Source organism: Telopea speciosissima, chromosome 2 (genome assembly GCF_018873765.1).
Source record: "Telopea speciosissima isolate NSW1024214 ecotype Mountain lineage chromosome 2, Tspe_v1, whole genome shotgun sequence".
Taxonomy (NCBI): domain Eukaryota; kingdom Viridiplantae; phylum Streptophyta; class Magnoliopsida; order Proteales; family Proteaceae; genus Telopea; species Telopea speciosissima.
The window spans coordinates 50120286-50133323 of NC_057917.1; the positions used below are offsets into that span (position 1 = coordinate 50120286).

Sequence of the window (13038 nt, forward strand, 5' to 3'; positions counted from 1 at the left end):
GTATATTGCCCTTGTTTGCTTACCCTTCTGACATGGTCCACAAACATGATTTGTGAGGTTCTTGATTTTTGGAAGATCCCTAACACCCTTGTTCTTACTCAACTTGGTTAAGTTCTTGAAATTTATATGCCCAAGTCTTCTGTGCCAAAATGTAGTTTCATTCTCCTGACTAATCATGCAACTGTCATCATTGCTCTCTGTAAGAACATAAAAATTCCCATCTGTCCCGGAACCATGAGCCACTTTCTTTCCATTTTTCGTCTTCCTTATCTCAAAACCTTCCTTCGTAAATAAGACCTCATTTCCTTGGTCATATATCTGGCTCACACTCAGAAGGTTATGTTTCAACCCGCTCACATACAACATCCTGCTAGATTTTATTCTTCCTTGATCCAAGTTGACTGTCCCTTTGCCTTCAATCTTGGCCCCTTCATTGTTCCCAAATTTAATTGAGCCACTTTCAACTTTATCAAGATTTAAAAATCTATCTCTTTCACCTGTCATATGAGTAGAACACCCACTGTCAAGAATCCATGGAGATGATCTTCTTTGAGCCTTAAAAGTCGTCTGAACAATCAATGATTTGTTGCTTTCTCCTATCTTCTTCTTCTTAACCCAAACAGCTTTTTCAGATACAGTGATGGATTTTCTGGCTTCCTTCTTTGTAAACACCTTCTTGTTCTTTGTGTGATATTTCTTCTCCTTCTTCATAGACTGCCTTTGAGAGGGAACCAAGGTCTTGCAGTTTTTTGCAATGTGACCAAGCTTTTCCACATTCTGATCTACCAATGGTGCAAACCTGTTCTTCATTTTGACAACTGCAGGCTTGACATTCATTCTACATTCTGTTACTCTGTGTCCATACATGTTGCAGCCATAACAATACCCATTGAACCTTTGAGTCTGCCAAATATTCTTCATGTAGTCTTTGGATCTCTGATAGTATACAGTAGTAAATCCATCCTCGTCAACCTTCTTGCTAGTAGAATTCATATGTCTTGAACCTCTTCTCTTCTCACGAACAAACCTGACCGGATTATGTGCAGTGTCATTCCCTTTTATCTTCACTCTCTTTGAAGAACTTCTATTCTCATAGCCAAGACCAGATTTATCATTGATAGGTCTTTGTCTACTAAGGAGATCATCTAACATGCTAGCTCCATTTGATGCTTGATCATGTTCTTCTTCAGTTTCTTGAACAGAAACCTCCTTGCCCTTGTCATTCACAGTTCTAACTATTGGAAATGTATTTGCAACTATAAGGTAGTCCTTATTTTTCAAAATTTCAACTTCTACCTTTAGTTTTACTATTTCTTCTTCAAGCTTGGCACATTCATCAACTTTCAAAGATAAGTTAATGCTAATATCTTCAGTCATCTTCTGTGTTTCTTCAATGGTGAGCTTTAGTTGACTGATTTTCTCTCCTTCTACTGCAAGCTGCTTCTCCAACATCTTGCTTTTCTTTCTTTCTATCTTGAGCTCATTTAAGGTAGTATAAAAAATAGTTTTCAGATCTTTAGCTTCTGATTGTTCATCCTCATCAGATTTTTCTTCCTCCTCTTGATTGTCATTACTTGCTAAGACCACGAACATTAGTTCATCATCATAGTCTTCAACTTCTGTTAATTCATCTGAAGAGGAGTCATCTTCTTTTGTCATCAAACTCTTTTTCTTGAAGGTGTCATTCTTCTTTGAAATGAACTTTTTCTTTTTAAAGCTGTTCTTGGAGGCTTGGGTGTCTTCATCATTTGACTCAACTGTTTTGCCCTTCTTTGGACACTTAGAGGCAAAATGTCCTATACCTCCACAATTAAAGCACTTCAAGGAAAGTTTTTCCTTGTATTTACCTTTACCATTCTTGAACTTCCTGGCAAGGTAGGCAATAAGCTCATCATCAGAATCTTCATTATCATTTTCTTGCTTAATTTTCAACTTATTCATGGCTTTAAATGCAAACTCCTTCTCTGTGGATTTAGGCTTCACCATTCTCATTTTATATGCTGTCAATATACCATGCAATTCATCTAAACTCAACTCATTCAAATTCTTTGACTCTTCTATAGCAGACACCTTTGGGTTATAGAGATCCGGCAAGGACCTGAGAATCTTCTTTACTACCACTGCAGCCTTGATTTCCTCACCAAGACTTCTGATGGCATTTATAATTTCATGCACTTTGCTCATGAAGCTTTCCACTGTATCTTCATCAGACATCTTCAAATTATCAAACAGTGACCTATAGTGTTGTACTTTTGCCTCTTTGATCTTCTCATCACCTTCATGGACATTCTGTAACTTGTCCCACACTTCTTTAGCAGTCTCACATCCAACAACCCTGGCAAACTCAGTGTTGACCAATGCACTCAAAAGTGCATTCTTAGTCTTAGAGTTATTTTCATACGTCTTGCGTTCAACTGTATCAGTTATATCACTTGTGGGAATTTTGTATCCATTCTTCACAGACATCCAAACACCGTAGCCCAATGATTTCAGATATGTTTCCATCCTGATGCGCCAAAAATCATAACCTGTTCCATCAAACTGTGGTACCTTGCTATGACTGTAACTACTGTTGTTGTCCATCCTTCTTTCTCTCAGCTCACTGTCCCAAGCTGTTAAGCTTCAATTTACTAGGTAACTTAGCTTTGATACCACTTGATAATCCCAGGTGCATTGAGAGGGTGGGGTGAATCAGTGTCTTTAAAAATTCTTCCAAACTCAATCTCGTAGCTATAACAATCACACACAAAGATTGGTAGGGGCAGTCCCGTAATTATCAATCACACATGCACGTCCACCTCGCAACCACTGTGTGGCCAGGTCTACCAGATAGTGCACCACCACTCTGCAGCAAACACACTCCAAGAATATGCAGAAAAAATAACAAACACACAGTACACTAAGTATACGTGGTTCGGCCAAGCTGCCCACATCCACGGAGGAATACCCATAATGGTTTCGTATTTCCTCAAATACTCAACTCGAATTCGACTATTACAATAGCCCAGGTGCTACAACACCTGCTTCTGACTCCGCAACAATGAAATCTAGGGCTACAACCCCAATCCAATCATGCCCTAACTTGAATGGAATTACAATATGAATGTAAAAATTCAATTACAAGTCCCTCCCAATAACATGAACAAAATTAGGATTCTTTCAACATGAATCAAACCTTAGATATCAAATAAAACTTGTGAAACAAAAGATTACGTCTCCCTGAGTAATCCCGTGACTAACCCACTGCTTGAAGCCTTCTTGATGTCGTGCACGTTCTCCAACGTTCAAAGCAGCATCTTCGATTGTTCAATCAAGGTTTTTCACAGTTTTTGACGTTTCTGATATTTTCTAGTATTTCTCATGTTTTCACTGTATTTCCTTAAAAAAATATGTAATTTCAAAAAAAACGGCGACTGATTTGGACTCCGAATGAGAGAGATATTGCCTTCCAAAGTTAGATGATTCGAAAATGGCAAGTGGAGGGTGAAATTGTAATATTCAAAAAATATTTGTGGCAATCGGAAAGGCACGATAAGATTGGCCGAGAGATCACATTCCAAAAGTGGTGACAGCTGTACAACACTTACCCAATTTGAAATTTCAAATTTCAAAAGCCGTGTACAAATCTCTCAAGGGACTATGTTGTGGTGTATGGCGTAGCACCGTGCACCATCAAGGGCAAGCCAATCATAGAGCGAGGTGATGAACAAAATCCAACGGCCACCATGATTCTGTAACTTTATAAAATAATGGGAAACGTCTGTCGACAGTAGCACTTTAAAGAAAAAGAAAATTTTTTGGCTAAGTATGAAAACTTTTGCCTATTCCAGATTTGCTTTGTTTTTGTGCATCGATACGGAAAAAACTGTAACTTTCTCATCCCATATTGAAATGATGCGAGACTAGTTGCGTTAGAACCAAGACTCGACAAAATTCATTTCTCGTGAAGACCACTTCACCCAGAAATACCATTAAACCTTTCAAAAATGACCTTAAAGTCACTGCCATTGCATGAACCTGTGAAATCACAACTTTAACAATATGAAACCTTCACCTGCTGCTTCGCCCCTTTGCCAAACACTATATAAGGACTTAATATGCTGTTAAATGGTGTTCTTCAAGTGCGGGTACCCCTGTAACCTTGTCAAATGATCAAAATACCCTTATAACTGTGTAGGTGACTGTTTGACCGTTTCAGCTCTTCCAACTCATCAAATACCACTTTCGCATCACCAATATGGATAATAAGGTTGCCAACAATGACAACACCACTCCAAAAAACCTCAATTGACCCGGTAGACCAACAGAATTTTTTTTGGTGAAGGATTCAGTTGAATTGAGTCAATACAAAAAAGAAAATCATAAACCTAATCAAGAATCACGTGGAATCAACAGACAATATAACAAATGCATGGGAAAAGTAGATCCCATGTCACATCTGGGTCCAACACTCTCTTTGCTTTAAAAAAAAACTGTGGTCTTTTCTTTGGCCCGAAGTACACGATTTTAAAGCCTTAAAGGAAACTATTGATTGTTTAAATTTTTTTGGAAAATAAAATGATTGTTTTTATATAAAATTTTCAAAGATTATTCAAAAATGGGTTTTGATTTGTCAAATTATCTATCTAATTTTTTTATTTAATTAAATTACTTAAAATTAAGATGGATATTACAAAAATACCCAGAATAGTTTTCCTTCGTCACCATCTACATTTTTGCCCTTTCTCCTTCCTCATCTCCAGTGACTTCAACCCCAGATGCCCTTCAACCACATGTCTCCGCCGACTCCATTGTGTCTTGGAGTAGAGCTCACAACAACTTCTTTATTGTTAATTTAGGACTCCCACCAGCTTTGCAGTACCCTCTCCCCCTCAAATCCTTCAAGCATGGCAATTTCTCTATCGTGATTTGTCAGCTCAACACTTGTGTATCTAGTTGTGTTCTATTCCATTCATTTATTTCTTTCTTTTTTCCCTACTTTGAGTTAGGGCATTGAGATGAGAAGTGTTAATATTTTGCCATATTGGAACCTGCATAGTCTTCAGTAACCTTAGGCTGTGTTTGCTATGTATTGTTGGAATCCATTTTAGGTCGATTTCAAATTTTGAGCAATAAAAACAACAAAGAATGCAAACCAAACACTCCCCTAATCTTCTTGGGCTTCTTCTACTTAGGCTTCTTAGCGTTAGCACCCATTCTCAACACCACCGAAGGCCAAGCATTTCTACCATCTCCATCATCATCAGAATGGTGTTTTGATCTGAGACCAATTGCGGTCGCAACAACAGTCACAATAGTCTTTTGACCTTATAGGGTTTTCTTTGCTCTGTTTTTTTTGGTTTGTGGGGAAAGGGGGGGAAGGTCAATGTTTTGGGTATTTTTGTAATCACTATTATTATTTTGAATAATTTAATGGGAAAATTATACTGCCATCCCCTGAGGTTTGTACTAAATACAAGGCAACCCCTTGTGTTTTGAAAATATACACCCGACACCCCTGAGTTTAGGGTACTTGTTACACTCTGCCCCTATCCGTTAGAGCATTTCCATTAGTTGCTGATGTGTTGGCCATTGATGCCTTAAAATGACAAATATACCCCTAATGAGATGTGAACTTATCATTTTGCCCTTGGGGAAGCCCAAACTTCACATCCCCTTCCCTTCCCCTGCTACTCGAACTTACCTGTGACAGAGAGGCCGCAGCAGGAAGGCACAACGACTAAGGGGGTTGCATTTGGGCGTAACGGTGATAGGAGGCAGTGACCAGGGGTCACGTTTGAGTGAAACGACGGCAGCACAGGCGACAAGGAGTCGTTGCGGCTTGGGTTTTGGTTTTGAATTGAGAATGAATTAGATGTTCACTCGAAACGGAGCCAGATTCCCCTGAATACTTACAGAGCTGGTTTAGAGATTTACGTGTCGTTCCATGGAAATGATGAGTTCTGGTACTCAAACTCTCTCGATGCTTACATCAAACTGAACAACTTGCCCATAGGTTGAGGTAATGGAGATTTTCGGCAGGTTTTTGCGACAATCGATGGTGTTTTTGTTGGGTCACGACCCTTTTTCCTGTCATATTTATCAGAGGAATCAATTCGTTGTTCTGGGTACCGGTTGTGGCAATTGGGGCTTTCAATCTGCCTTTGTATGATTTGAGCAAGGCCACCTGCAGATGGGTTTTACCGCAAAACCCTTTCTCTGTTTCCCATCTTCTTCCTCTCTTTTATCTCCTGAACCCACTTTTTTCTCCTTCTTCTCCTTTTCTTTATTTCCTCAATTAACCGAAAATCCTCTCACCATCCATTATCTGAAATCCTATTTCAACTGGGAGAGACCCATGCAGATTTCTTTGGAATCGAACACTATTCTGACGATGGTTTTTCGAATCCTAGAACCAGAGTCTAAGGAACACTTATGGGGAAAGGCAAAAGGAGGAAGGTAGATGAGATCAGTTAGATGTGATGATATCAATAATTAATTTGCTTATTAGGAGATGTTTGCAATGTTGGGTAAAGTGGCAAACGTATCATGCTCTTCGATTCTCAGAATTTTCCCTTTTTCAAATAAAGTTTTATTTTTTAAAACTCTCTCTTACATTGAAGCAATAAAACCATTTGTCTATGAACACAGATTTGCAGAGTGTGTGTGAGAGAGTCTTCCTTTTCTTTTGCATTTAGATTTCCTTTTTATCTGGGTTAGGGAGAAAGGGATCAAAAAGACATCCTTTCTGAGTCTTCCTTCTCCACCTCCTCTTTGACATTTTGTTATGCGTCTCTCTGTGGATGTGTGGGAACTGAGATTCTAAACCTGATTATTTATGTTTTGAATAGTAATTAAAGGAGAGGAAAATCTAGTCTCCTTTTGCCTTCTCCTCACCATTTGTTTGTTAAAGCTCTTGTTGGGATATAAGATCGAGCAGGGCGAGAACGGATTGTTGAGGTCGTGGGCCCAAGACCTAGGAAGTGAACACGACGGATACAAGCACTAGCCCAACCTCGTGCCAACAGCGCATAGCTCGTCATCCTGTGAGATGACAGCGAGCACAAAAGAAATATCCTGCGTAGTTTGCGTAAGCAATTCCACGTCTATAAATAGGAGGGTCCCCCACCCTCATTTCTCAAGTTTTTTCTCGAATAGGGAGACCCTCCAGGGCTTGTTTTGCCCCCTTTTCACCCTCTTTCCCTCCATCTTTCTCTCATGAGTATGTGAGTGAGTGGAGTTCTTCGACGTGGGTAGATCCTTTGGTTACCCATCCAAGCATAAAGCGATTATGCTTACGGATAACGAAAAACCCCCTTCACAGCCTTTATTCTGTCTATATACAGATAACGAGAATCTCTTATTTAGCTGTTACTCTGCCCGAAGTCTGAGTAACAAAACTCATCTCGTATAGCTCTCATTCTGTTCGACAAGAGAGAGACAAGCCGATCGTTCGTCTCCACCTAAGCCGTGGGACATCACATATTTCGCCCTCGGTGCGCTTTTATTTATTTCTTGTATTTCTAGACAGGTATCCGTCTTTTTCCCTCTCATTATTTTTGGCATAATGTAGATAATTAAAGTAACTCGTTTTAGTGTACATAATAAATGATTTTTTCCTTCTTTGTCAAGATTAGTGCATCATAACTTAGCCTTACATGTTAGTATAGGATGTATTATCAAGGGAGAATATTCGAAAATCAGCATCTAGAAGAAAGACCGATTTATCCGGGCGAGGTGGGTGCCTAACACCTTTCCACCCTCATAACCTGACTACTTACCCTGAATCTTTGACCAGACCATATGGAATCACGTAGCCCTTTCCGCTAACCCCGGATGGGGCTACACCCATTGGGTCTTAGGCCCTAATCCTAGGTGGTGACTCCATTCCTTTATAAAGCATGATCCCAATCCCCATGATGATATATAGAAACGATATGCCGTTATTCATCGAAGCGAATCCTTATCGCCATAAGGCTGAGGAACCCTCGTCCCGAGGACCACGATACTTACACTACCTAAGGGCTTTAAACCCCACACGTTCGAGGCTTATGATGGGAAGGGCGATCCTAATGATCACATCAGTTACTTCAACACCATGATGACGGTCTACGGTCAGTCCGACATAGTGTCGTGTCGTTCTTTCCCCACCTCTCTCAAGGGACCCGCAGCGCTGTGGTTTGAGAAACTGAAGCCCAACTCGATTCGAAGCTTCACAGAGTTGGCCAAGGCCTTTGTCAGCCGCTTCCAGAGTAGTGTGAAGCAGAAGAAGACCGCAACCAACTTGCTGGCAGTCAAGCAGCGCTCTGATGAGTCCATCAGAGATTATATCGCCCGCTTCAATGCGGAGAGCTTAGAGATCAAGGACCTGGACGATGCAATGGCCTTCAATGCCTTGCACAATGGGGTCACCAACCACGATCTAGTGAAGTCGCTTGCGCTGGAGCCGGTAACGACCATGCCACAGCTACTGGATCACTACTACCAATACGCCAACATGTTCGATATCATGAAGGCAAGAAAAGTAGTGGATGGCAAAGTCCCTGAGAAAAAGAGGGCAAGCGAGAAGGATGAGAAGAGGAAGGACACCAAGAGAGCGAGGTCAGACAGGGACCAAAGCCCTGACTACACCCCGCTTAACACCACCAGGACCAAGATCCTCATGGAGGTCTACGACCGGGGCCTACTGCAGTGGCCTAGACCAATGTTCTCAAATCCTGAGGACAGAAACAAGAACAAATACTACAAGTTCCACAAGGATGTCAGGCATGATACCAAGAACTGCAGGCAATTGAAGAGAGAGATAGAAGATGTGATCCAGAAGGGTCACCTGAAGCGGTATGTGAAGGAAGACGCAAAGGACAACCCCCGAGGTTGTGACGCCGTAAGGAACGATCGGGGAAGGGACGGCAGAGCTCGTAGAGGAGACGATTGAGATCGCCAAGGTAATCGACGAGACGATCAATGAGAGGTCCACAGAAACCGGGATGAGACCAATACGTCCACTGCACCTGCCATTCTCACCATCCTGGGAGGGCTAGGATAGGAGTCAACCCGCAGAGCCAAGGCGAAAGTGAGGTTCATGGTCGTGGCTGAAGTCCTTGAGAAAAGACCACGCACTGAGCCCGTAATCACGTTCTCGGACAAAGACATGAAGGGGCTAAGTTGGCCACACGATGATGCCGTCGTGGTTCAGGAAGTCATAGCCAACCGACCTGTCCACAGGATTTTAGTAGACATGGGAGCATCTGTAGACATGCTGTCCTATGATGCATACTTGCAGTTCGGGTTCGAGCCAGACACGCTAAAGCCCGAGACAACACCTTTATACGGAATCTCGGGCACGCCAGCCTCGATCGAGGGGTCGGTGGAGCTCTTAATGACGGTGGGAACAGCACTGTGCCAGAAAATCGTAAAGGTCAACTTCATGGTTGTTCGAGTGGCAACCGCCTACAATGCCATACTGGGCAGACCCAGTTTGAACAAACTAGGAGCGGTAGTCTCCACAAAGCACTTGAAGGTCAAGTTTTCCACTCCTAACGGTATAGGGGAATGCTAAAAGGAGCAGAAGAAGGCCCAGGAGTGCCACGCTGCATTCTTAAAAGGCATCAAGGGCAACTGCAGAGGAACAGCCTATCAGGTGGAGGTCGTGGATAATCGTGAAGAAGATAAGCGCTATCAGCGAGGCAAACCAGTAGAGGAGCTTGTAGAGGTCCCGTTGGATGAACGGAACCCCACAAGAACCATAAAAATTGGGTCTTCACTAAGAGGGGAAGAGGCAAGGGAGCTCACCTTGTTCCTCCAAAAGAATAAGGACGTATTTACCTGGTCGACAACCGCCATGCCAGGCATACCCCGTCACGTCGCAGATCACGCCCTGCACGTGGACCCCAACAGAAAGCTAGTACAGTAGAAAAGAAGAAATTGAAAAATTGAAGGCATCCAGTTTCATTAGGGAAGAACAATTCCCCACTTGGTTGGCCAATGTGGTGATGGTCCCTAAGCCAAATGGAAAATGGAGGATGTGTGTGGACTACACAGACCTCAATAAGGCGTGCCCCAAAGATGAATACCCATTGCCAAGAATCGACCTCCTGATAGATGCCACAGCAGGGCATGAGAGGTTGAGCTTCATGGATGCTTACTCTGGGTACAACCAGATCCTGATGAAAGAAGGAGATGAAGGTTACACAGCATTTTGATCCAACTAGGAGAATTTCTGCTACCTGGTGATGCCGTTCGGGCTGAAAAACACGGGAGCGACCTACCAAAGAATGGAAAAAAAAATTTTCAAGGCCCAGATAGGCAGGAATATGGAGGTATACGTAGATGATATGCTAGTAAAAAGCATTAAGGCCCAAGATTACTTGGCCGATCTAGACGAAGCATTCCAAGTGTTGCGGGCTCACCAGATGAAGCTGAATCCGGCCAAGTGCGCCTTCGGAGTCAGCTCTGGCAAATTTTTGGGGTATAGGGTGTCCCAAAGAGGAATCGAGGCTAACCCTGCAAAGATCAAGGCTATACAGGAAATGAGCCCTCCCAGGACCGTTCGAGAGGTACAAAGGTTGAATGGGAGAATCGCAGCACTGGCACGCTTCGTGTCCCGTTCGGGGGACAAATTCTTGCCTTTTTTCAAAACCTTGAAAAATCTCAAAGATATAAAAGTTTTCGCATGGATGAAAGAATGTCAGAAAGCTTTCGAAGACCTCAAAGCTTACTTGGCCAACCCGCCTTTGTTGACACATCCAGTACCGAAAAAAGAGCTACTCCTATACCTGGCAACGTCATCAGTAGCCGTAAGCGCCACCTTGATAAGAGAAGAAGACGGAGTTCAAAAGCCTGTATACTATGTCAGTCACGTCCTGCTGGACGCGGAAACTTGCTACCCCAAGATCGAGAAGCTAGCATTCGCGTGGGTGAAAGCAGCCCAAAAGCTAAGACCATACTTCTAGGCCTACCGAATAGCGGTCATGACTGACCAGCCCTTGAAGAAGGTTCTCCACAAGCCCGATGTATCTGGGAGATTAACAGCTTGGGCCGTAGAGCTGAGCGAGTATCAGATTGAGTATAGGCCCAGAACAGCTATAAAGGGACAAGCTTTGGCAGATTTTGTGGTCGAGTGTATGCAGAACAAAAATGAGCCAGAGTAGGAGGACGCGTTAGAAGTACAAACCAGCCCGGAACCGTCATGGACCATGTTCATAGATGGATCGAGTAATTCAGAGGTCAGGGGGGCTGGCTTTATCCTAACAAGCCCCGAAGGCTTTAAGATACAGTTCGCCCTTCGGCTGAACTTCCCTGCCTCAAACAATGAGGCCGAGTACGAAGCACTACTCGCGGGATTAAGGACTGCTAAGGCCATACAGGTTAAAAGGCTAACTATACGGGCTGACTTACAACTGATCGTGAATTAGGTCAACGGGGATTATGAAGCCAAGGATGATCGAATGGTAGCATACTTAAAAGAAGCCAAGAAGCTAGTGAGATCGTTCGAGATAAGTAGGGTACCATGTACCGAGAACGAGAAGGCTGATGCGCTCTCGTGCCTATCAACTGAGGAACTGGCCAGGCTCGATGGCTCAGTATATATTGAGCAGCTCGATGGACCTGCTCATCTACTCAAGAAGTCGCACAGGCCGAGATCAAGCCCAGTTGGATGGACCCAATAATCGTGTACTTAAGAGACGACATCTTACCCGAAGACAAGATCAAAGCCCGCAAGGTTCGAGGTCGAGCAGCCCGATATTCGCTGATAGAGAGCGAGCTATACAAAAGATCAGTTTCTGGTCCATTACTGAAATGTCTGACCCCACATGCTCTGAACGCCCTAGCAGAAGTACATCAAGGCATATGTGCCAGTCATATGGGGGGGAAGGCACTTGGCTTACAAAGTATTAAGAGCTGGGCTTTACTGGCCCAACATGCAGAAAGAGGCAATCCAATACGTGAGAAGATGCGAACAGTTCTAGAAGTTCACAGATATACCACGACAACCTGCTACAGAATTAGACTCCGTACTTAGTCCTAACCCCTTTGCCATGTGGGGGATGGATATTCTGGGCAACTTCACACCGGCCTCAGGGGGAAGAAAATATCTCGTGGTCGCTGTGGATTACTTCACCAAATGGGTGGAAGCAGAGCCATTAGCAAAGATCATGCGGCAACAAATGGAGAAATTTTTCAGGGACAAGATCATCTGCAGGTTTGGTTTGCCAAAAATACTAGTAACTGACAATGGGAAGCAGTTTGATAATCCGCAATTTGGGGCTTTCTATGCCCAGTACGGCATCGAGCACCGAACGACCTCAGTTGTGTACCCTCAAGCAAATGGATAGGCAGAAGTGACAAACCGTACTCTACTCACAGGAGTGAAGAGAAGGCTAACTGAAGCAAAAGGAAGGTGGCTCAACGAACTCCCCAGTGTATTATGGTCATATCGAACTACCGTTTGAATACCCACGGGGGAGAGCCCGTTCTGACTTGCCTACAAGACTGAAGCGCTGGCACCGGTTGAGGTTGTAGCGGGATCACTTAGAAGTCTAAACTTCAACGAAAGAACCTATCACGATGGGCTGAGAGACAACCTAGACTTCCTAGACGAGGTCAGAGAGGACGCATTGATGAGGAATGTGGCTTATAAGTAGAGGACGGCCCGCTACTACAATTCCAAGGTCAAAGAAAGGACATTCCGAGCTGGTGACTTAGTGTTGCAAAAAGTGAGCACCTCCAAACCACAACAACAAGGCAAGTTAGACACGGACTAGGAAGGATCGTATGTGGTCTCCAAGCGAATCAAACCAGGAACTTATCGCTTGAAGACCCCAGGGGGCAACAAGGTACCACGACCCTGGAATTCAGAGAATCTGAAAAAATTCTATCAGTGAAAGGTCGTTGTAAGTTAATATTGATCAATAAAATTTTAGTTTGTGTGCCAAGCTTTGTGCAAGTGTCATTACAAAAGTCTAGCTCTTTGAGTTAGCACGAAAGCCTGATCTCCTGGATCAACACGAAAATCTAGCTCGCTGAGTTAGCGCGAAAGCCTGATCTCCTTAGTCTAGC

At 43.3% G+C, this 13038-nt stretch overlaps 2 protein-coding genes across 2 annotated transcripts; one reads left to right on the top strand and one right to left on the bottom strand.

The window, feature by feature from the left end:
- Positions 1–838: 838 nt before the first annotated feature.
- On the bottom strand, positions 839–2583 carry LOC122650818. Its single transcript, XM_043844194.1, has 3 exons — positions 1848–2583; positions 949–1631; positions 839–853 (listed from the first exon to the last, which is right to left on the bottom strand). The coding sequence occupies exons 1-3, from the start codon at positions 2581–2583 to the stop codon at positions 839–841; spliced, it is 1434 nt and encodes a 477-aa protein (XP_043700129.1).
- Positions 2584–8080: 5497 nt separating this feature from the next.
- Positions 8081–8914, top strand: LOC122650819. The gene has a single exon (XM_043844195.1). It carries the CDS (start codon positions 8081–8083, stop codon positions 8912–8914), a length of 834 nt encoding a protein of 277 aa, XP_043700130.1.
- The last annotated feature ends 4124 nt before the right edge of the window (positions 8915–13038 follow it).

Coding starts and splice junctions, on each gene's coding strand:
- LOC122650819 (XM_043844195.1), top strand. CDS start 8,081: ATGACGGTCTACGGTCAGTCCGACATAGTGTCGTGTCGTTCTTTCCCC.
- LOC122650818 (XM_043844194.1), bottom strand. CDS start 2,583: ATGGACAACAACAGTAGTTACAGTCATAGCAAGGTACCACAGTTTGAT. Junction 1,632..1,847: donor GAAGTTCAAGAATGGTAAAG/GTAAATACAAGG, acceptor ACTCCTCTTCAG/ATGAATTAACAGAAGTTGAA.